General features: G+C 42.4%; 1 protein-coding gene across 4 annotated transcripts in view; it reads right to left on the bottom strand.

Moving 5' to 3' along the window:
- The window catches only part of DKK2 (dickkopf WNT signaling pathway inhibitor 2), a 48,327-nt gene extending 32,041 nt beyond the window's left edge, over positions 1 to 16,286 (bottom strand). The window contains exons 1-3 of one of the 4 annotated variants that reach the window (XM_035324274.1): positions 16,181 to 16,278; positions 15,406 to 15,453; positions 13,338 to 13,548 (exon numbers count right to left, since the gene is read on the bottom strand). In XM_035324274.1, the coding sequence (XP_035180165.1) occupies positions 13,338 to 13,548; positions 15,406 to 15,431 (237 nt within the window). In that variant the 5' untranslated portion in view covers positions 15,432 to 15,453; positions 16,181 to 16,278. Of the gene's footprint in view, positions 1 to 13,337; positions 14,161 to 15,405; positions 15,454 to 16,129; positions 16,158 to 16,178 lie in introns of those variants that run through there. The other 3 variants (XM_035324276.1, XM_035324275.1, XM_035324273.1) reach the window with 3 other exon arrangements.
- Between the last annotated feature and the right edge of the window lie 6,103 nt (positions 16,287 to 22,389).

The following is a 22,389-nucleotide window of genomic DNA, read 5'->3' as shown; positions in this document are numbered from 1 at the left end:
TTTGATCTGTCATTAAGCCTTGTAAAGGAGTGCTATTTTGAAACATTAACCTTAATGTTATCTTTACAAATATGATTAAGGCTGAGTATTAAGAGATCATTTTGTGAGGCAGGCTGGAAGGAAGAGGGAAGCCTCAGCCTCACACATGTTATCAGGACAGCAGAGCATTTGAGGTTTTTTGTTCTGGAAAATATTCAGGTGAAACATACTGTGAAAATAAACTTTAGAAGAAGCAAATGTTCACAAAATGTCTTCTCACAGCTACCGTTTAAATTAATTTCCTGCCAATGGGGTCATTTTGGACAGGAGAGGATCAAAAGTAAAAGCAGTGTGAAACTTTGCTAAGTTTTCCCAGCATACAAGCACGAAGACTTCCAGTGAAGTCAGCAGCCCCAGGAACAGCCAAGCTCTGATCCTGCAGTAATACAGACACGTGTTGGACTACCGGCACTGCATGAACTACATTCCTAGCTGGTCTTGTCTGCTTGAGCCATTTCAGCAACATGGCTCATCCCAGCTGAATTTCAGCCCTGCACCACCTAAGCAGCCTTCAGCTCCTCTAGAAACCAGTCTATGGGTAAAGATCAAATTCAAAGCACTACATCTCGAAAGACTTGCAGGTCAGGGGAAGGAGAAAAAAAAAAAAAAAAAAGAAAGAAAAAAGAAAGAAAAAAGAAAAAAGAAGAAGAAACAACACAAAAACACACACATTGAAACTGAGACCCAAATACTGACCAGTACAGAATACAATACAGCCAGAAGGAGCACTAGAGGTCAAACCAGGGAAAGAGAGGAAATCAAATCCAGAAACTAAGTGTAAGGTTCTGTTGTGCAATCTGTTTTCACAGAATCAGCTAAATCTGAATTAGTGAATTGCACATCAACTTTTGCTCTTACCACCACTACATCCATGGTATCTGGGAAATGGCTTAGACATATCTCTGGAGAACAGCACGGGTCCGGTGCTTCCAAAAGGTCGAAGTCAAGACATTCATGCGTCAGATACATGTGCCAGGGTAGCTGTCCCAGCTGCACAACACATGATGTGTCAACTGCTTTACATAGGGTGGGTCAGGAAGAGGCTCATTAAAAAGAAAAGCTACAGCTCTGCTTGCAACATCTCTGCATCCTTGTCCGGTTTTACACCAAAAATTAAAAATCATGCTGCTTTCAGAAAAGGGTTACTCTGGATGGAGACTGAAGTCCATACAGAATGGCCAGATGAACCACGTCTGCAACATTAGATACAGATCCTTCACTGATATTTCATATAATTATGTCATTGTTGAGGGAATAACGTAAATTATTCTTACTTAACTTTTTGTGTAGTAATAATTATAACAAAGTACTCTAATGACCAAATTCCGACCATGTTACATAAGTGATGAAAGACAAGAGTGCTTCTCCATGAGCATACTTTGCAGTGAGGGAGTCTCAACCTAACAATTTCCTCTGAGCTGAATTTCTCTCCTGCCTAGAAGTGGCCACAACCCCTCTCCCTGAAGGCCCCACAACCTAATTCCCACTGGAAACACTCAGAGATGTTAGGTACACAAACACCCTTGAGATTCATCCCATCTGTAAACTGGGGACTAACCTCTGAGGTGGCTTTCTACACTGAAGTGTGTTTCACCTCTTGGGTCAGACGGCACATTTTGCAGAGTTAGGAGTATTCTCATGGCGTTTATGGGCAGCATGAGCTTCTTTCTGTGGCCGCATTTTTTGGTGCATCTGCTGGGAAATGGTGCTGGAGGGAAGTGAGTTACACCACTTCTTTGGGTACTGAACTGTCACTGCTGCAGACGCACCCCTCAGTGGACCTGAAAGCTATTCCTGAATGACTGAAGGTACCATCATGTGGCTGTTATAGAGAATAATCAGTCTGGTCTCCTTTTCCCCAAACTTGACCCATCTGTTCTGGCCCTTCAGCTATAAAATAGGCTGAAGAGCATTGTGGGTGAGAAACCATTTCAGTCCCACTGAAGTCAAGAGTGACTCCACATCCCAGACCTGGAACTCACACACTGCCATCGTACCTGAACACCGGCTTATATTTATCTATATATCTATATATTTATCTAAAACCTTTACAACAAAGCCAAGACACCGCTACCCTGCTCTTCATCTGTTTGGTCATATCGGAGGAGGATTCTGTGGGTAACTCACTAAGACAAGAACCTGGAAGTGGGTACCCCCTCCAGTGCTGAACGGTATCTCGGCTAGCCTGTCCTGTCTGTGGTACATGCCTGTTCTGAAAAATGAAAGATTTTCACAGTGCTAATCCCCTTTACACAGGCAATCTGCAGCCCATTTGCTATTCCTTTTTGGCTTTATTTTTAACAGGGCTTTAAAACATATTTTTCCTTAAAATGACAACATTCTTTTCTGCCCTCTTTGTTCGTGGGGCTTTGTGTGCTCATAAACAGTTTAAGAGTTCCCTTCACACCTGCGATGCACATGTGTGCCTGCAAGAAAGGCTCTCTTATCTATCCTGTGCTGATAACTTAAGAGGACAGTGTTCAAGAAAAGGCACCATCCTTGCGACTGTGATAAGCAGAACCAAACCCAAACCTACAGCAGTGACAGTAAGGCCAGCATGCCTGGGAAGGAGGGAACCTGACCCATCAAGCTCCTTAGAAATCTGCTTTTCAGGGTACTAGGGGTGTCTTTGGTTTGGCACTCTGGTATTTAAACTCTCCGTAACCTGAGTTCATTGAAGTGCAGAAATAACAGAAATCCCCACTTGCATTTCAAATGAACATCTGCCTGTCAAGTATCTCCATGCATTAAGGTCTTTAAACTTTCTACAAATGTTTTTTAATGAAGATATCCAGACTTCAATTCATTCAAAATCATGCTTTCCATTTTGGAAAAATCAGGAAGGAAAGTGAGGAAAAGCTAAACCTGAAACTTTTGATTTTCAAATTCATTGTTCCAAGTGCCCAAAGTTTCAGCACTCCTGCTAGTTGATCATCCTACACTTCAAGTGAAATCCAAAGACAAAATCCACTCTTGCACGTTCACTAACAATAATAATATTGCCTTTCTACTTGTGATTTCTGTCTACCACTGCTGTTTAGACAGTACTTACACCAAGATTTTTGTGTGCATATAGACAAACATATAGGCTAAGAAAGCCTGAGTTCCTGCATCTGAAATCCTTACAAAATTTTGCACATTTTACATGTGTGTGCCATACCAAGAAGTAGAACCCCTTTTTTTCCCACGAAACAGAAGAGGACTTCTTTCCCATTCAACTCAATTCCCTAGAGAAATGAAGGGATGGATCCTTATCCCTCCTTGTGGCCGAGAAGTAGAACTGAAGGAGTGGGAGCTGAGAAGCCGTGGGGAAGGCTAGCAAACCAGTGACCCCTGACCAGGCTCACGGACACATAGAAGCAGCCTTCATCATCCCAAGGTCTTGCTCCATCCTTCCTTGAGCTCCCTGGACTCCGTGTTACTTATTTGGAAAATCATGCAAAAAATGCTTCCCAATTAACATAATCTGAGCTATGCTACAGCTATGCTGCTACTCAAAAACAGCTTGCTCAGAAAATGCCCCCTGGAGACTTGTTTACACAGTGTGGAGCAGATTGGCACGCATCAGACTTCCACGCCATGACTTCTCTTTTCGGCTGCCTCATGGAGGTTACACTCTCTTCCTGCTGCCCCAGCTTCAGAGCCGAGATCTCAGAGGAAGGAAAACCCCAAGTCAGCCTAACCACATGATGGTTTGGGATCTGCAAGGCTTTCCCAGTCCCTTTTAGCTTAAGCACTGGTACGAAGTCTGAGAGAAATTTCCCTCCACAGAGAAAAGCTTAATCTTCTGGTTAGACAACACCACACACTACAATTTGATACTTAATAAATTCTCTCAAAGCTATAATACAAGTATTCACTTGGTCACTTATCCTTTTAGCAATAAAAAACAACTGCGAGTGAAGTTCAGTTGCAATTTGTTGCAGCTGCTGTGGCAAGGACCCTCTTGGAAAGCAATTTCCAGAGGATTCTTCTTGTTAAAAAACCATTTCCTTTGCGAGGAGTGGGGTGTCTGGAAGATAGCAGTGGGGACAAAACCAAGCACAGAAGTTTACAAGCATTCCTGAAGAGCTTTTTAAAAACCCTGTATTTATTCAAACAATTACAGTAACATTTTATGCAGCTGAGCAGTTTAGCCTCTCCACCAAATACAGACTTCTAAGCCTAACTTGTGATAGACATTTTTCCTCGTTGCCCCTGAGAAGATACAGGCAACAGCATGAACACTTGGCCCCATCACAGAGAAGGTGTGGAGGAAGGATGTGATCTCCTGGTTTACCAGTCCTCCCATGGCTTCCAAGATTTCCCTTCTGCAGCACTGACCCACACTTCCTCACTCTTCCTGCCACAGAAACTGACTGAACTGCTTTGTTATGAATAATAGAGACAGCAAATTTAGCTTTGTTGGGAGTAACAGGGACTGAAAGGGTCTGGAGGAACAACTTCCAGTCGCACTGAGCAACCCCATAGTGTTTAGCTCACACTTTATGGCACATGGTCAGTTCTGTGGCTTAGGTGGTGTCATTATTGCTACCTGAGTGAATGAAACTGAACTTTCAGAAAGAAACTTGACTGAAATCTCAGGATGACAAATCTGGTAAAACTTTGAGGCTATGCTAAATGCATGAAACAACTGCTGTCTTCACATTTACTTGATGGTTCCCATCATCCCAGTCCATTAATGATATGATCTCCCCACAAAGAGAAGAAGAACGATGCCAGGCTGTTTATAAACACTCACAAATTTATCATCAGGTAACACACTAGCCTTCTCTTGTCTGTCAGATGGAAATCCTGTTCACTGATGCCAACCCAGGATGGCAGCAGCTTTTTTCACTACCTTCCTGCTTCTTCAATTATTATTAACCCTTCATGTTTTTCACCATACCCTCCATCTACATATGAGAGCTGTATATCAATAATCTAATCACAATCTGTAACTCTTTCTTTGGTAAGGAATGCCATCTTCCTCTCCACCCCTAAACGAGGAGATGCTCATTTATCAGCTCCTGTCCCTTTCCATCCCTCCAAAAAAATGTCAGGGGAGACCTGGTGTGAACAGAAAAGAAGTCCCCACCCAGCCCTCCTCCTACCCAGGAGAAGTGGGAGGTTTACAGCTCAGTCTCTGTGTGCTGGACAGCCTAATGACCCCCTATAGAGAGATACACAAAATTTTCTTTTTTTATCATGGAAAAGAGGAGCATTTCCCAAGCAAGTTCACCACAAACTGGAAGGGAGACAGGCTTTGCTCTTTTGCTCTCAAGCCACAAGAGAAGAGACAGAAACACAGCAAGTTCTGCAGCCCGGACCTGTGCTAACTCTGCCAGCTAAGGCCAACAGAAACCCCATTTAGCCATTTTTTTACCCAGCCGCTGCTCAGGACACAAACTGTCTGCCGAGCCCAAAGCTCCTGCTTGCAGTTCTATGTCATGTTGGACAGAGGTTTTCCTCCTTTAAAATCTGCGCTCTATAGGAGCTCACCCTGAAGAGGGACCATATAAGCAAAAGCACTTTTGTGTTATACTCTGCATGAACACAGTCATAGTAAAAAAAAAAAAAAATATATATGGAAAGCACCAGTAAATCTAGCCACTGTAAGAGCAGGTGGAGGCTTCTTTGTAGCACCAGGAAGCCCCAGAGCTACTTTCATTAGTGACTTCAGAAAATAACCCAAGATACTTGTGATGGGAGACAAGACCCACTTAAACACAAGACCTAGATTTTGATGGCTCCCTCTGAGTTGACATGAATACTTGATACTGGCCACCAGAGCACTGGGGCTGTCCTCTGTGAAACGCTACAGTTTCGTTGTTTAAAAAATAAATAAATAGGAAGGGAGAAAGTCATATGAAAGCAAAAAGGTTAAATGCAAGATGGTAGCCCATCTGACATTACTTTTTTTTTTTTTTTTTTTTTTTTTTTTGGCACCATATGAACCTTTCTGATGCTTGTGAGAATGAACTGAACTAAGTTAACTCCAACTTGATTAGTCAGGCTTAACATCTTGCATTTCTGTTAGTGGTTTTACATATGACTCCCGATCCCCTTTCCAGAGACTTCGTTTTATGCCAAGATGCCTCACTTCAGGATCTCTGCAGGCTGTCCTGAAGAGATGCACCATTTTGTGTATGCAAAAAATTACTGTATGTTTACATACAGTAAATCATTTCTGAAAGCTGCCATGCTCTGTGAATAAAGGCAAAATGAAGGAGCTTTTCCCTTGTTAAGCTGCATTACTTTCAGTGATTCAATGTCTAGATATGAATGAGATTCCAAGAACAAAAGTTTCCTGCTACAACACAAACATATTACATTTGCAATTCCTTTCAAGAGATCTCAATTTTTGGCATTTAAGCCTTGGAGGGAAGAGATCACAGTGACAGCAAGTCACTGCTTCACTCATCACAAGCTGCCAAAACGCGCAGACTGGAGCCCGGTCCTCCCATTCACTGGCCTGACGAGTACACTTTAAAAGCATGCACAGCCTGGTTCACACTTACATGATGCACGGAGAATGAGGCAGAGGGCTTGCAGAGCAATGCAACACCTCATTCCCGAGCATGTGCAGAACAGTCCACCTTCACTTGCTGCTAAAAACGCTAAAACAATGCCATTTGCAGTGCATATGTGCAACAAGCATGTCTCCAGGATTCATTACTGTGCATATGAAAATTCAATCATATCAAAGCTTAGCTTTAAGAAAGTCCCAAGGGGCTGAACTGTGTGCTTATGCACTTTGAGGGGGGAAAAACAACAACCCTTAAACTTTGTTTCTTTTTTCTTTTCTTTCCTTTTTCTTTTTTTTTTTTTGTAGAAATATTTCTTTATTTTCCTTTAGTAAGAACGAAATAGCTGCTAAATGACTGAACTCCACATTCCCACTGCTTATATCCATCTATTTTTGTAACTCAGGTTCTGTTTCTGTGCAAACACAAATGTATAAATCATAGATGGAGTTAGAGTCAATCCCAAGAAAACTGTAACTTAAATGAACAAAACTCATTCTTTTGTTTGAAAACTGCTGCGCTTTGGTCATCTAGCACAGCCATATGTATCTTTTTATTCTCTTTCTCACCTTAGTTTTTGTAGTTCTTCTACAGCAGAGGATTCCACAGCTTGGAAGACCTGCAAATTCACCTGTTTTCATTGCAATTTGAAAATTGCTTGGTTTTCATGAAGTTTTACATGAAAATAAATCTGCCCTTCATCAAAAACAGAAAAACTGTACTAAAGAAAAGTGATGGTTTGGGGACACATTGTCAGCATACATCCTATACTTGACCAAAAAAGAAGAGATGAATGTATATTTTCTCTAACGAAAATAAAGACTTTTGCAGGCAAAATTTATTTAAAACATGCAAAGCCAACCTGATCTTAGGCAAAATTAATTAAAAAAAAAAATAATACAAAACCAACCTGATCTTCTTGGCTTTTGTATAGGCCTTGCACATCCATTGATGTAAAGCTCATAGAATTTCATTTCAACCTAAAGACACCAGAAATGCAACCTAAGACAGCCGAAATGCAAGGATTTTCAAAAAAATTATCCTCAGTTTTCTAACCTATTATCTAAATACACAAGAAGCATTACTGGTGGAGCAAAAGCAGAGAGGCAGCTTCTGTTTTTCCTCCCTGTTCTGAAGAATCACGGCAACCTCTTCTTAGACCTGTCACAAACATCCAGGACTGCGGAGCAGGCACCGCGCCATGGCGCTCCCCGGCAGGGGGCTTCTGCAAGCCCAGGTGGGAAGGGAAGGTCTCTGCCTTGAAGCAGAGTTCTCCAAATCATCGCTTTTACATATGTAAAAAAGGATTGTTCAGATGTAGTTAAAAAAAAAAAAAAAAAAAAAAAAAAGACAAAACCGAAGAGGAAAGCCATGCACGCAAAAAAAAACAGAAGCAGGAGCTTTATGGGACTCCTCCTTTGCGGAGTTAAATTCCTCCTGAATGACATTTCCAGGGTGAGGCATTTGTAAGTACAACTGTAAAAGGACCAAGGCTCAACTGACAAACCATGAGATATGAAGTGCTTGCAAGACGCATCCGGTGTTGAGATAATTAAAATCAAAATTAAACTTGAGCTCTACTCGCATCTGTGAAGCATCAGTTAATCAAACATAATGAGTTAATCAGACTCATTTTTCTGAGGGCAAAACGTAATCATGCATCATCTTTTGTCTTGTCCTTAGACTCCGACAGACACTAACTCTTCCTAAGTATTTGCACACCCGATAGCACATCAGGGTCCTGGATATTTTCTAGGCATTGATGCAACTTTAATAGGAAAGAGTCCTAGTAAAGCCACTTTATAGGAGCTTTTACTCTATATTAAGAAGTCAGACAGTAATAACAAATTAACGGGGACACCAAGCATGACCCGGGAAGGAGATAATACCCTGCATCCCATATTTTTGCAATCCAGAGACAAGCCACTCAACTATTTAGCAAGACTGCTGCCAGTAAACCAGTGTCTCCCAGATTCCTAACAGAAAATAACTAAAAAATAAAAAGAGCAAAGAATACATTTTTCTGGTCACCTCTGCAGATTTAGCAATGCTGTGCTTTTTTGGTTTCTGTTTCATTTTTTCATTTATTTATTTTTTAAACTGTTGCTGGATGTAACTTCTAGGTATTGTAATTAATTTATTTTTAATCCAGTGGAGAAATAATTCATACTGTCTTGGTTTCTAGTTATTCAAGATATTGCGGTTACATTTTTGGTGTCTTTGGTGCATTTTACTGTAACATTCTCAGGGCACTGCAGTCAATTACTAAATCCCATGCTGTTTTACTTGCTCCAAAGCATCAGCCAAGCATTTTCTAGCAAGTTCTTGTGGGTAGCTATGTCTTGTTTGAGAAACACATCTGTGTCCATGCGCTGATAGGTACGAGATCAGCGTCAATGCAGACATTTTGATTAATGTCTTTTTGGTTTGGTTTCTGTGCGCTCAAGGCTCCTGGCTCAACTGGCTCAAGCTGGGATAGAGTAAAACAAACAAACAAACAAACAAACAAAACATAAAAAAAAAAAAGGAAAAAAAACTTCATTTTAAAAATTAAATCAAGTGCATTTGAAACACAAAGGCTTAGCTCATATCTATCATGCCTCCGCAGTGTTATAACCTGCCCGAGCTTTCCACTCCTCTCTCCCTGCTCCAAACGCGGCCTCTCACTCTCTCGGGCACCCCACGGTCGTGCCGGGTCCCCCTCCCAGCTGTCCCGCTTCTCCCCTTCACTGCTGCTGCTCCCGCTGTGCGCATGGGGGAAGTGGGAGGGATGGTCCCAGCAGGAAGCACAAACCCAGCCAGCTGCTTGGCGGCAAGGGGAACGAGAGAGATGACTTGCTGGGGAAAAAGAGCCAAAAGAACGGCTTTTAGCTGGGACTTGGGAAGGGCAGAAGGGCATTGAGCCTGCAGATGGAAGAGGGAAGGTGGCTGGAAGGAAAGCCTGGTAGCCCTCTGCCTACCAAATCACTAAAGGCTGCTGAGCGTGAGGGAGTGCAAACCCCAGCACTGATGCAGGCCACAGAAGAGAGGGTGGACTACAACCCAGAGGCAAGAAATCAAGAAGGTGATGAAGTGAATCAAAGGAGCTGTGAAGCCATCATGCAGAAACCTATGAACGGCAGTGACTGTTGACCCCAGCTGTGACACGCGGGAATTTCTCTTTCACATTGTCTCCTGAGGTTGCAGGAGAGCTTGCCCTAATGCAGCAGAAGCTGTGCCTAACATGCAGTAAATTAATGCACCATTGTTGCTGATCCAGCCTTGTTATTTATGGCTCTATTCACTGCCTTTTATTTAATTAGAGAGATGATATATCCGTAACAATTTTCTAGAGGGGCTAACTACTGAAATATTAGCTGTTCCTGGAAGCCGCTCCTCTAAATCAAGCTTTGAAAGGAAACTGGTGGCAAACAGTATACGGTGCTGATCCCCCTGAAAAGTAACAGTCCAACACGCACTGTACGATCCTATTTCTGAGTATATTTTTCCCCTGTGCAAAGGCTGTAGACACTTTGTGATTCCCTGTGAAAATGGGAAAACATTAACAGTTTGCGGAAAGGGGAAAACAGGAGTGATGGTGAAGAACAGTGAAGACAGTGAAATCTCACTGATTTAGCATGTCAGTGTTTCTCATTCTCTGCTGATCCAAGGCAGTCAAGGGAATAAGAACAGAAAATAAATAATATTCCTCATAAAGACATAAAAATGCAAGTCTTACTAAAACCCACACTTGCCCTGCTGGTCCCTCTAGCAAACCAAATCAGCTTGCTTCGCTCGTGCAAGTATTTTCATTAATTTGAACTGGAACTTTGCCTGATAAAGGAGCACAGGATCTTCATTTTCTGGGCAGAAGCACTGTAACCACCAGCTGAAATACATCAACACTCCAGATAAGCCATGAACTATTGTATCCGTTGATTTATTGTTGATTAAAGACTCCCAAGTTGCTCCTAGTCCTACAAATTAACATAATTGAAAATGTTGCATTAACTTATTAAAGAAACACTCTGAAAGCGTGTTAGTCTACCAAACTATATAAGTAAACAGGTTGCTGGCTGATGATCCTCACAGCAGTTTCGGTGAGAGTCCTCTGATTCCCACCGCATATATCAGCAGAGAGCTCAATGCACACCTCAGAGCTGTCACAACAGCCCTTGCAAAAATCTATTAATTTGCCTTCAAGCTGCATGTCCCTGGTACTTAACAAAATTATTTCCTATTTGTACAAGGCTCTCCACTCACTATTTCATGGTACCGAGATAGGAAATGGACATATAAAATGTCCATTTTTGACATTCAATGGACATATAAAATGTCCATTTTTGACATTCAATGGACATATAAAATGTCCATTTTTGACATTTTATAAATTCCATTAATGCAAAGGACTTTTGGAAAGAAAAGCGTAGGCTGCTCTACTCTTGACAATGGCAATACAAAACTTCAACACAAAGTCCCATCACCTTAACAAATCAAGAACTAACATAATAAGAGAGCAACTTATAAAAATTATCACAATGTCATGTCTTAAGTGGTTGAAACCACTTGTGACACCACTGTATAAAACGCAGCGGATTACCAACCCTGCAACTGGAAGCATCACCAAAGATAAAGTCTTGTCACAAAAGTAACTACTTTATTTTTCCCTTCTTTTTACTGCAATTCTGTGTTAACTATTTTGCAAAATAGTTGACCAAAATAGTTGACCAAAATAGTTGACCAAAAAAATTTTTTTGGTCAAAAAAATATCTACAATTATTGCTAGTGAATCTGAGTCATTTTCCTGGTGCACACTGTATAAGAGCACGCAGCACAGAGAGAGGGGAACCAGCACTGACAGCCCTTGACAGGAGGTGAGGCTTCTGATCCTTCAGGGGGTTTGCTCAAGGGAGGATGGCAGAAAGAAGCTCCCACAGGTGAAAGCATGGCAAATGCTACAAACAGGATGTCCTAACATGCATGCCAACTCTTCTGCCATTACAGAAACTTGCAGTTTTTTCTCTGACTTGTGAGTTCATGCCAGTAACTAGAAATCCACTACAAACAACTCAGATTGGCAAGCTAGGGTCAAATCCTGCAAATGCCACTCGTGGGCAGTGCAACCTGTTTTCCAGGAATTAGATAAGTTATACGTCCTCATCATTGTGCTGAATACACACTGAGGGAAGAAGGATGTTGTACATAGGGGAAGGTGGCAAGACCTCTCCAAAAGGCAAAAAGTACCTATTGTGCCTGAGGCTGTACAGCACAGCCCCACAGCAACCTGCACAGAAACTCCACAGAACAGATAACACTCAGTGGGAAAATGGGTCCTATATGCCGACTTGTTGTGAATACACAGAAAACAAAAGAAAACCCAAGGAGAACATGCAATAAAGTGTACCATGCTCCTGTATTTCCTCAAGGTGATTTAGTATAATAATTATTACAACATGCACTAAGAAAGAACGCCGTACTTTAGTAACATGAAACTTCAGCGCAGCATCTGTTACTGAACTTTGCTCAGAGGTAAGCAGAGGCGACCAAATTCTGGGTGAATTATAAAACAATTGAGTGTCTAGGGAAAAGAAAGTTTGGAGAAGTTTAAAAACAAATTTCTCACACGCAAACCCCAAAACTACCACCATTGTTATTATGCCTGCACACAAAACCAACTGATAATATTCAATTATTAGGAAGCTGATGTGAAGCACTGTAATGAATTTAGGGGATTGCTTGAATTTGCAGCTTCTCTTCTGCTTTAAGGAAAATGTAGGCAAGACAGAGACCCTTAAGGCACCGAGTATTTTGCCTTTTTAGTGCTGAATGTTGGCAGCTCCCTTGCTGCTAACACTGTTTGTTGCTTATGAAAAGCAGCTGTATTTTGAGGTACTAATAATACCCGATAGTAAGTAGTCTATATTTTCTGAAGTAGCCTACCTCCTTCAAGAACAACATTCATACCATCCAAGCTCAGCCTTGATAGAGAATCGGAGGACTGATGGCTTAAAATACTGCTTTATAGGTTACCACAAATAGAGTTGAAAGAACATTTCCTATCAGACTTCCAAATTTCAAAGCAGGCTAGAGAGAAAAGAAGACTGTAGTTCACAAGCATGTTATGGTCTCTTTTTCATAAAGTACCCATAGCCTTTTATTTTCTCCTTACATTCAGAATTCACATTCAGGGCTGTTACTCCCTGCTTATCTCATCTGGATGTAAGCACACAAAACTTCTAAAACCACTGGAGCGTATTCAAGACAAGAAACCGGAATTTATTTTCTGTCATATTAAGCAAATGAATATGCCCTAAACTATACCACTGGGACTGCATGACTTTTCATTCTCACTATGGAGAAAGACATCAGAGATTAACTTGCTAGGAGGGATTTTTAAAAGCAAGTTTCTTTTGCCACTGGAAACGCCAGGTCCACTTTATGGTCAATTTTTCCTCACCTATTCAAATTCAAGTTATTCAGTGTCTTAGAGTTAACAAATTTCTTCCTTTACTTCCAGCAACCCTTTGAAGGATCCAAACAAAGAAATACTGAAGATGATTTTCTTCAGATTACTCTTTCTTTCATCAGTTACTGATCCTACAGAGAAAAACTAAAGGTTTTAAACGTTCCAACGACCACTTGCAAAGTTCCCAATGCCTCTTTTGAGATGACCTTGTACCAGACAACCCGGATGAAGTAAATTAATCAATGTAATACAGTAAAACTTTGAAAGCAGCATGAGAGGGGGACTAGCAATTCTTTGCATATAGCACGCAGACGGACAGACACTCAAGCAATGAAGCAATGTCCTACCTCTCCTTGCCGGTGATAGTGCTTGGGAGGTTTTCTCATCTGCTCTAGAATTTTGCCCTTCTTACTGCTAGCAAGCGTCAGTCCCTGGTGGATGCCTGCAGATCTGTTGGTTGCCTGAGTTGGAGCCTCCCCCATCAGGGTGGACTTGATGGAGTTCACCTTGGCGCTGGAGCTGTCTAGCTGGGAGCTCTCCACGATCAGGACCGCGGCTAGTAAGAGGAGACAGCAGGAGCACTTATTCCACATCAGCATGATCATCTCCCCTCCCCCCAAAAGGATTATCTTTCTTTTCCTTTCTTTCTTTTTGTTTTTTAAGGCAAAGTAAAAGAAAAGAGAGGCATAAAAAGATTTGAAAAAATATCTCTCACAGCTGTTAATAAGGCAATGGGTTTCAAAGCCACACGCTCAGGGAAGTGCTGTTCTGAGAGAGACGGGAGAAAAGCAATTAAAAAAAAAAAATTCCCCTAGGAGAGGAAAAAAGGAAAAAAAAAAAAAAAGTGTCAAGTCTATAGGCACTGAGCAACTATCAGGTCTGTGAAGTGGCGGCTTTTTCCTCTGGGTTCTTGAGAAGTCCAGGCAATTCTTTAGTGACAGCGAGCAACTGTGAGGCAACTGCGCCCAGGCAGCTCCCGCCAGCTCAGCTACCAGCACGTTTGCTCCAGCTTCAGAGACAGAGCGAGCGAGTGACTTCCCCCTCTCCTCCTCTCTCGCCGCACAAGCCAGCAGAGAGGAAACTCAAACCAGATCCAATCCGAGCAGCACCGGCAGAAGCTGGGCTTCGTTTTCTTTCACTCTCTCTCTCTCCCCACCTCTCTTTACTTTTTATTCCCCTCCTCCTTTTTTCTGTCATTTGCCTCAGCCTCTGCAAACAGCGGGAGCGAAAGCGCACGGTCTCCTCCTTCTCCTCTTCCTCCTCCTCCTCCTCCAACCCAACCACTGTGGGACGAGGGACTTGGGGTGAGCAGGGGACCCCACAGCAGGCAGCAGACCCCCAGGGCTGGCCCCAAGCCACAGCACAGCCACGGGGCTGGGGGCAGAGTCAGGCAGGAGCCCGCACTGCCAAGTGCTTGTACCCATGGGGGGCTCTGGCAGCTGCTTGCTGCCCCCCAGATTTTTACAGCCACCCACAGCTCCTTTCCTTCCCTCCGCCCCCAGCCCAGGGCAGGAGCACCCTCCTCATCCGCCCCCAGCTCCCACCTCAGCCTGGCAGGGAACTGGGGCCTGCAGGGCTATGCAGAGCCCCAGACACATGCGTGCAGCCCACAGATGCTTGGGTACGCAGCTGGTTTCTGCCCGGGCTCCCCACATTGCACCAGCCTCGCAGCACCATGAAAGCCTGGTGCTGGCGAGCAAGCCCTGCCAGAGCTGGTGGCTGACCCCCAAGCCCCATCACCTGGGTGGCTGTCACACCGAGCTGCCCATGGGCCCCTCGCTGCTGCTGGACACAGCACCTCCCTGCACCTTCACAACATCTTCGGCACAGGCACGCATCCGCACATCCGACTGCTCACAAAATACAAAGGTACTGCCGGCAGCATGCACACTCAGAAGCACTTCTGTCTTGTGCCACAGCATCAAAACCACCTGATTCTAGGAAAAGAAAGGTAATGGACACAGATGGCAAAACCAGCAGAACAAGGGTAAATCCAGCTCTCAATTCTTCCATTACCTACCAAAGCATCAGTGCACAGGGTGCACCATGGGGCAACCATGTCTGGTGGTGGAGTAGCCACTAGCCCCCGTCCTTCCCTGGGCTGTGCGAGAGCATCCAGCCCTAAACCTAGGGCCTGCGTTACACCACACTGAGCATCTTCTATGGAGCAGAATAATGTGAAACATCATTCACAGCTCAAACCTTAGACTTGTGAAAAAGGATTTATTTCCATCTTGCAGGGAAGAATTTTTTTAGCATCTTTCTTATCATCTCTTATTTTAGGAGATTACAACATTTTTTATTATTATTATTATTTTTTAAATAGCAATTACAATGACATACCGGTCCCCAGCACTGGATTTTAAATTGTTCTATAGAGTATGGCACTTGCTCTCACTCAAGTATCAGATGAGCTCACTGGTTATGAAGTTAGAAACCATTTTATTAGAGCCTTAGTTTCTGAAAAAAAGGTAAGTTTCTGAGTTTAAATTTCACTTTTTCCTGTAATAATCTTTGCAAGGAGTATGAAGTGACAACTAACTAAATAAAATTACAGTACTTGCCTTCTTCACAGCCACTTCCTTTTTCCATCTTTATGCAGCCTTCAGTAAATTACAATTCTGTCTTAATCTCTAATAATTTATAAGGGAATGTTTCTAGAAGTTCAGAAACCAATTTGCAATCACACAAGACAGCAATAAAAGCTGGTCCTTTTTGATTGTTTTTGACTTGGCCTTTGACACCTAGCCCTCCCTGTGTTTCACCCATGCCAAGCCCCAAAGCCAGCGCAAACAGCAAGCAGGACCACAGGAAAAGCTCCACCAGAAAATTTCATTGAGAGCTGGCCACTGTCCACACAACCACGACGCGCACACAATCTGCAAAAGCACATCCACAGAGCAACACCCAACCCACGCAGATGTTTGTGAGCAGCCTACACGCACGTGCATCTACCCACCCACCCACAGGCATCCACCCATCCACTCACTCAGGCAGGCTCACGCCGAGATGGAGAGACGCAAACCGGTGACAGCTCCCTGATTTCTAATCAGTCCTGAATTTCCTCTTACTGTTATCACCGACTGACATAGCCACATTTTGTGTTCTTGCTGGGGATAGCACAAGCTGCAATTCACATCTCTTCCTGGCATTCCCCATACGTGTCACAACGGAGCCTTAGTGCTGACCTGTCCTGCTTCATGGCTGGTAACAAATTCATAGAAATACAGCATCTGTAGGTTTTGCTTTGTTCTGGGCTGCAGCACCACACACTGTACAGGTATTTTGGCTGTGATAGATGCTCTTTAAAAAAATAAAATAAATAAATAAAATCCACCCGTGTTTCTTTTGCAGAGGAAGCAAGAGAAATGTGTAAGTCAGCAATGGAGTACTGACCACCAAAGTCGCCTTGACTAAGGGAGGATTACAAGGAAAACAAAATAAGCTGATGAGACACACAAAGAGAATCCATGACAATAAAAAAACACAATATGATGACCTCATGAGAGTATCATTCAACTCTTCTTGAAATAAATGGACGTGTGTGGTATTAAAAAGAGCCACGCAGCACCTAAAAGGACCAGACTGTAAGCGTACTGTGTCTAAATTAAACATAATATCTATTAATAACTTATTAACATTACTTAATAAACTTAAATAGCAAACTGCATCCCAAATCCCTTGTCATAAATCAGAAAGTCCCCAAAAACCCATACCCTACAGAAATTTGAAGAAAATGGGGTAGGAATTATCACATCTTTTCAGATATTTAAAAGCAGATAGCCAAACTCATTCCTTTAATCAGTCTGGATTCAGCTAAGGATGAAGTTAATCAGACTGGGGGGCCCGTCCCTTCCCTAATGGTAACTACAATTCATGTTTGTTACCACAGTTCTTGTGTGGTAAGGATCGATAGTACTCACAGAGAAACAAGATATTTGCTATTTTGGTTTTTTACTTTTAATCAGAATTTAGCCCATGCTTCAAACTGGTCAAATGCATCCTTTCAGATTTCCTACGCTCCTCATTGCCTCCTCCTTTAACGACAGAATTACTTCAGAATATCTACTCAAATAAAATGGTATGGAGGCAAAAATATCAAGAAGCTTCACTGTTTTCCAGATTTATGACTACTATGTGCTACGACCTAGAATTTCAGGTATACAAACAACTTCTAAACCACGTAAGTGCCAAATGGGATCTACCAGAGGAAGCACCTACAGAACCGAGTGGTTGCTGAGGGCATGAAGCAGAGGCTGACCTGCTACTGAAGACCAGGCAGAAAGAGTGTTTGCCACTACGTTTGGGTGCCCGTTTTGGAGCAGCTAAGGCCCACGTATGTGTATGCATGTGGTTGGTCAGACACTTCTGAGCAACAGTCTTTTGCCCCAAACAGAAGAAGCATTACCCCAGACTTGCAGTCAGCGCCAAATGCTATGAGGCACATGGGGTGGACACTAGAAATCTCTAAGTGCAGTAACTGCAGAGGCCAAACCTGCCCTGAGCACGTGGCTGTGAGTCCTCCTGGACTTCTTGTCCCTGACTCCCTTAACACAAAGACGCAGTGGGACCGCCAGCTGCAAACATTGAGAACTCCCTCACTGAGCCTGGGTAAAATAATGGTTACCAGTAATGAGTAAGATGTATTGAAGTATGCAACTATTCCTTCGTATCTCTTTTCAGATAAATTAACGTGCTTTGTATAAGGAAAGGAGGTTTGCCTTTTGTCTTATTTGCTTCCATAAAGAGGAGAGACACAACAAAGCTTGTACTTACAGCCAAAATAGACACTCATATCCTGAAAAAATGTTGGAGGTTTAAGTGCTTCAAACACATTTCTGATTTACAAATGCTTTGGTGTTTAATTACACTTAAAAATTTAATGGAAAGCATTGAGTGGCCTTAAACAAAGATTTTCATATAGTTTTTCCAGTTTCACCACTTACTCTTGCCAAAATCAAAAACAGCCAAAAAAAGTACTTCCATGTGTTCATATTTTCACTGAGAATTGTCAAAATTTTAATTGATTTCCTGCTATACATTTTTCTGCATTAAGTTGTGTGGGTCCTTTCCCCCCCCCCCCCCCCCCCTTCAGATTTTTGTCCAGGAAGTTCAACTAGATCCATTGCAGCCTTTTTTTCTTTTTTTTCCCCCATGTTTTTTGGGAGGCAGAAGAGGGGATTTCATGCGGGTGGGAAAGACATGGAAAAGATGAGTAACCTTTTTTTAGTATTTCTTTTTCTTTTTTTCCTCTCATTTTTTTTTTCCTTTTTCCTCTGAAAATTTTATTTAAAAGGAATTTTTTGGAAAAAAATCTAGCAGAAATGAAGGTAAAAGCAAAAAGTAAATGAACATAAGAAATTAATACATTCAATTTAAGGACAAAACCCAAATACAATAAAATGAGGAGATCCTTTACCAGACCTCCTCCAAAGGACCAAAATTGTACACTGTAATTGCAAACTATTACAGGCCAGATTATAATCCTGCGCACTTTACAGTAACTATATTTTAAGCCACTAGACTTCAATTGAACTGGTTTTGATTTATACCAGCCTTAGTTCAGCCTAACGTCCTATGTTTTTCTTTCTGTTAAATAAACAAAATTACCTGTTCTTCAAATTAAATCTGGTTTTAATTCTATATAAAGCATTTTGGGATACTTGTTGTATGAAAGACATTCTCTAACATAAGGTGTATTGTTTTTTGTTATTATTTTTTAGGTTCACCAGCTGCACTGAATTTCCATTGCCCCTCACAGCAACTCTTACAGCTTGGATATGGCCAAATCTCCTTTAGCACTGCCCCTGGGGCCTACTCTGTGCTTTATTTAATTTCTTACTAAATAAATAAATAAATAAATAAATAAATAAATAATTGCTATCAGGGCTATCGAGCAATAGCTAGTTTTTCTAAGACTGTAGCTCAACAGTACATCATTTTATTTTACAAAGCACATTTAAGGAGTTCCTTCCTCCCCTCTGTCCTCATCTCTCTGTGGGGTTGCATTTTTGGTTGGCCTCTTTCTTTTTTCACCGCCTTTGTACTCAGCACACAAGCAAACCCCACCAAGAGCTTCCATCCTCCCCACAGAGAAGGCTTCACACTGCAATGCTTCACAGGGAGGCAAGAGGGTGCAGGAACTGTGTATCAGGTGGGGACAAAGGGCAAGCAGAGCCCCCCACTGCAGCATTTCCACTGAACGCTTCATGTGCTGGGACTGCAGACCCAGAAGAGTGCCCAGAGGACATGTTCAGGTTTGCAATACCCAAAAGCACGACAAATGGGTGTCAGCTCCAGAAGTCCATGTTAATGCAGTCTATGGCCACCACAAAGCCCTTCTTCACAGGTGATAATTCCATATTAGCAGCAGGGGAACCACTCTTTAGAGCTTAAGCCATGTTTCCACCAGGATTTTAAGGTCAGAGTGAGATCTGCTGCCCTGAGAGCTGACCTGCTCCTCACCCTGATCCTTCCAGATGGAGGACATGGGAAAAATCAGCCAGCCCATATGTGGCAATGCCCTTTCAGCCCACCATGCAGTCCTTTCTCACTCCTTGGCAGCCCACATGTGTATTAGCATCAGGAGCCACAGCCAGAAGTGCCAAGGAGCCCCTTTTGCAGCCATTGGAATAGGCTGCGAGGCGGGTGAAGCTCTTCCTCCTCCTCCTCAGCCTTCATCCCCAAGCACCTCACCACAGTACACGCTACCAGCATGGTTTGCGGGCAACATAGCGAGGTGCTGGCAACAGCAGCACGGCTGCAGCATCGCTCCTCGCTGGGCTGCCGCCACAGACAAGCCCCAGCAGGGGTCTGACACCACTTTCAGAGCATCCCAGCACTGACGTCTCGACCGCCTAGCCCAGCCACATCAAGAGGCCCCAGCCCACCTCTCCCTCTAAAGGTTACCATCTCCCCAAAACCGTCAGTGAGTGCGACCGCTTGTGCAAGAGGCGCCTGGCCCGGCTGAGCCGCAGCAGGCGGCCCCAGCTGCAGCCAGAGCAGGAGGCACAACCGCAGCCCAGAGAGAGGGAGGCTCGCAGCGTGCGTCCCCGGTCATGGAAACAGGGACAAATATCACAGCCTTTGATTCTTGCTTTTTTGGTTCTGATTCCTAATGCCATGCTCATCATGCACAGGAAGGCAAATGATGCCATAAAACTGTTTTGAAATCCATATTTATGATTTTTTTCTCCTGCTGATTCTTTTTTTCCAAAAGATGAGTACTGAATGTTATTGTTATTCCTCATAAATAACTCCTTTTCTTGATTAAAACAGTCCAGGACAGTGTCACAGTTAATTAATGACACAGTGTTCGACTGGCTCGGTCACTCCTAGTTCAGGATTTCAATCAGCCCCTCCAATGACCATTAACCCTTTGGAGGGTGAATCACCAATTTCTTGAGGTGATGACGAAAGCAGAGGGAAACAAACCTCAGACCACCAAAAATAATAACAATTGACCAGCACTGCATAAAGTAATAATCAGTCGATTACAATTATTTTAAGCTATTCGATTATTTTCTCCAAAAACTCTTTGATACATCACTGCACTAAACTCCGTCTGACCACGCTTCCAAAGCGGCAGGTGTTTTGGCACCAAGCAGAGGGAAGGAGGTACTGTCCACATGGAAAGGTTTCAGCAAACATGCCAGAGATGTGGGTCTCATGCATGTGGAGCAGCAATGGTCAGACTCTGGAGCCAGCACAACACACCACAGTGCAAACGGCACCAGCCGTGCACAGCACGTGGTTTTCCAGAGGATCACGATGTACAAACAGAAACACGAATTTGTGGTAGCCCAGAAAGATGGTTATCTTGATATGGAAATAGCTGAAATTCCAGCGTCCCTCCCCGCAGCTGCATATGTTGGAGAGTTGTTAAAACAATAAAAATATTTATAATTAGCAATTCTACATACACCCATTTTCTTTGCAATATTCTTGGCAATATTGGAGCCAAATTACTCAAACTTTCCAAAGAAAAATAACTGTAAGGAAAATCCCCTTCTCAGGAATGAAGACAGCAGAAAATTTTGAGGTCAAAAAGGGAATTAGAATGGAAATCGTTGTGCAACCTTAGCTATAATAAGTACCGAGAAAGCTAATTGCTATTTATTATGTTTATCTCGTGCTTTCTGATAAATGCAGTCACATCTGAGGACACTGTGACAAGCATATAAAACAGCAGTTGCAAACATACTGCAAACAGGCTTGCAAACCTGACTTAAGCAAATGCTTCTGGAGCTAGGACATTGTATCTACAGGGTGTAAAAAAAATCTCACTTTCAGAAAAAGAGTAGCCTCTGCTTTGCCTAAAAGTGAGATGGGGAAGGTTGCTTACTTCTCTGTACGATTGCTCAGTTTTACTCCTTGTCTTTATTTAAGAAAACTATTCAAAGACACAGAGACAAGTCTTCTAGAACATAAACTCTGCAAGCTTTTTCTAGTATATTGCCATAGAATGAGGAGATAACATGATACATCAAAAACTTCTTAGCCACAATACAAAAATCTAAGCTGAACTTTCAGTTCATTAAATAGAGTCAAAATCAATCCTACTAGTAGCCTAATATGACTCTACTTGATAAAATAATAGTTTGGTATCGATCACTTTTGAAGTGCCTATCCAACTGGGTTGTGTTCTCCGATAAAAAAAAATGTAGACTTTAAAAACACTTGTCCTAAATAAGGGATATCCCATTTTTCTTCTTAATGAAATAATGTTCTAAAGGTCATTTCTGATCCATGTAATCCTTTTACCCCCACATGTATACAATAACCATCAATATATAAAAATTTAAATGTCTAAACAATAAGTAACTTTGAAAAAAATATTTGAAGCCTTTGATATTTGCAAGTGGGTTTCACTTCTTAGGTTATTTTTTTTTCTCTGATTTGTTTCAATTGAAACAGTTTTTCCATTGAAATGCTGACATAAAGGCTGCTTTCTGATCACCTATAAAGCTGTGCTTTCCAAGGGATGTGATGGGTGTTGTGAAGAAAAATAACGTTCTATATGCAATTTTCCTAAAAGTAGGAAAAGAGCAAAAAAAGTATCCCACTCATTCATGGCAGACAAAATGAACTTTGAGACAGTGTCAAAGACAACCCATCTCTTTGCTCTGCCTGTTGTTGAAAGTGGACAGAGAAAAATAGGCCCAATCCATACTGGTTTCATGGTGTTGCCTATAAGGCTGGCAACTAAAATAGCACCAATGTCAAGAATTACGGCACTATTTTTTTTCTACATATAATCTTCTGAGAGGGCAAAATTAGGATAGCCATTCAATGAGCCATGCAGACTGCATTCCTAGCCAGCTGCACAAGTCATGGAGAGCAACTGTGATGCTCAGTAGCTACAGATAAGAAGAATGTGTTGTAGTTTTCTCTTGCACA

This window comes from Oxyura jamaicensis, chromosome 4, assembly GCF_011077185.1.
Source record: "Oxyura jamaicensis isolate SHBP4307 breed ruddy duck chromosome 4, BPBGC_Ojam_1.0, whole genome shotgun sequence".
Classification (NCBI taxonomy): Eukaryota; Metazoa; Chordata; class Aves; order Anseriformes; family Anatidae; genus Oxyura; species Oxyura jamaicensis.
The sequence above is the reverse complement of the archived record's forward strand: the minus strand, read 5'-3'. Positions and strand labels throughout refer to the sequence as shown.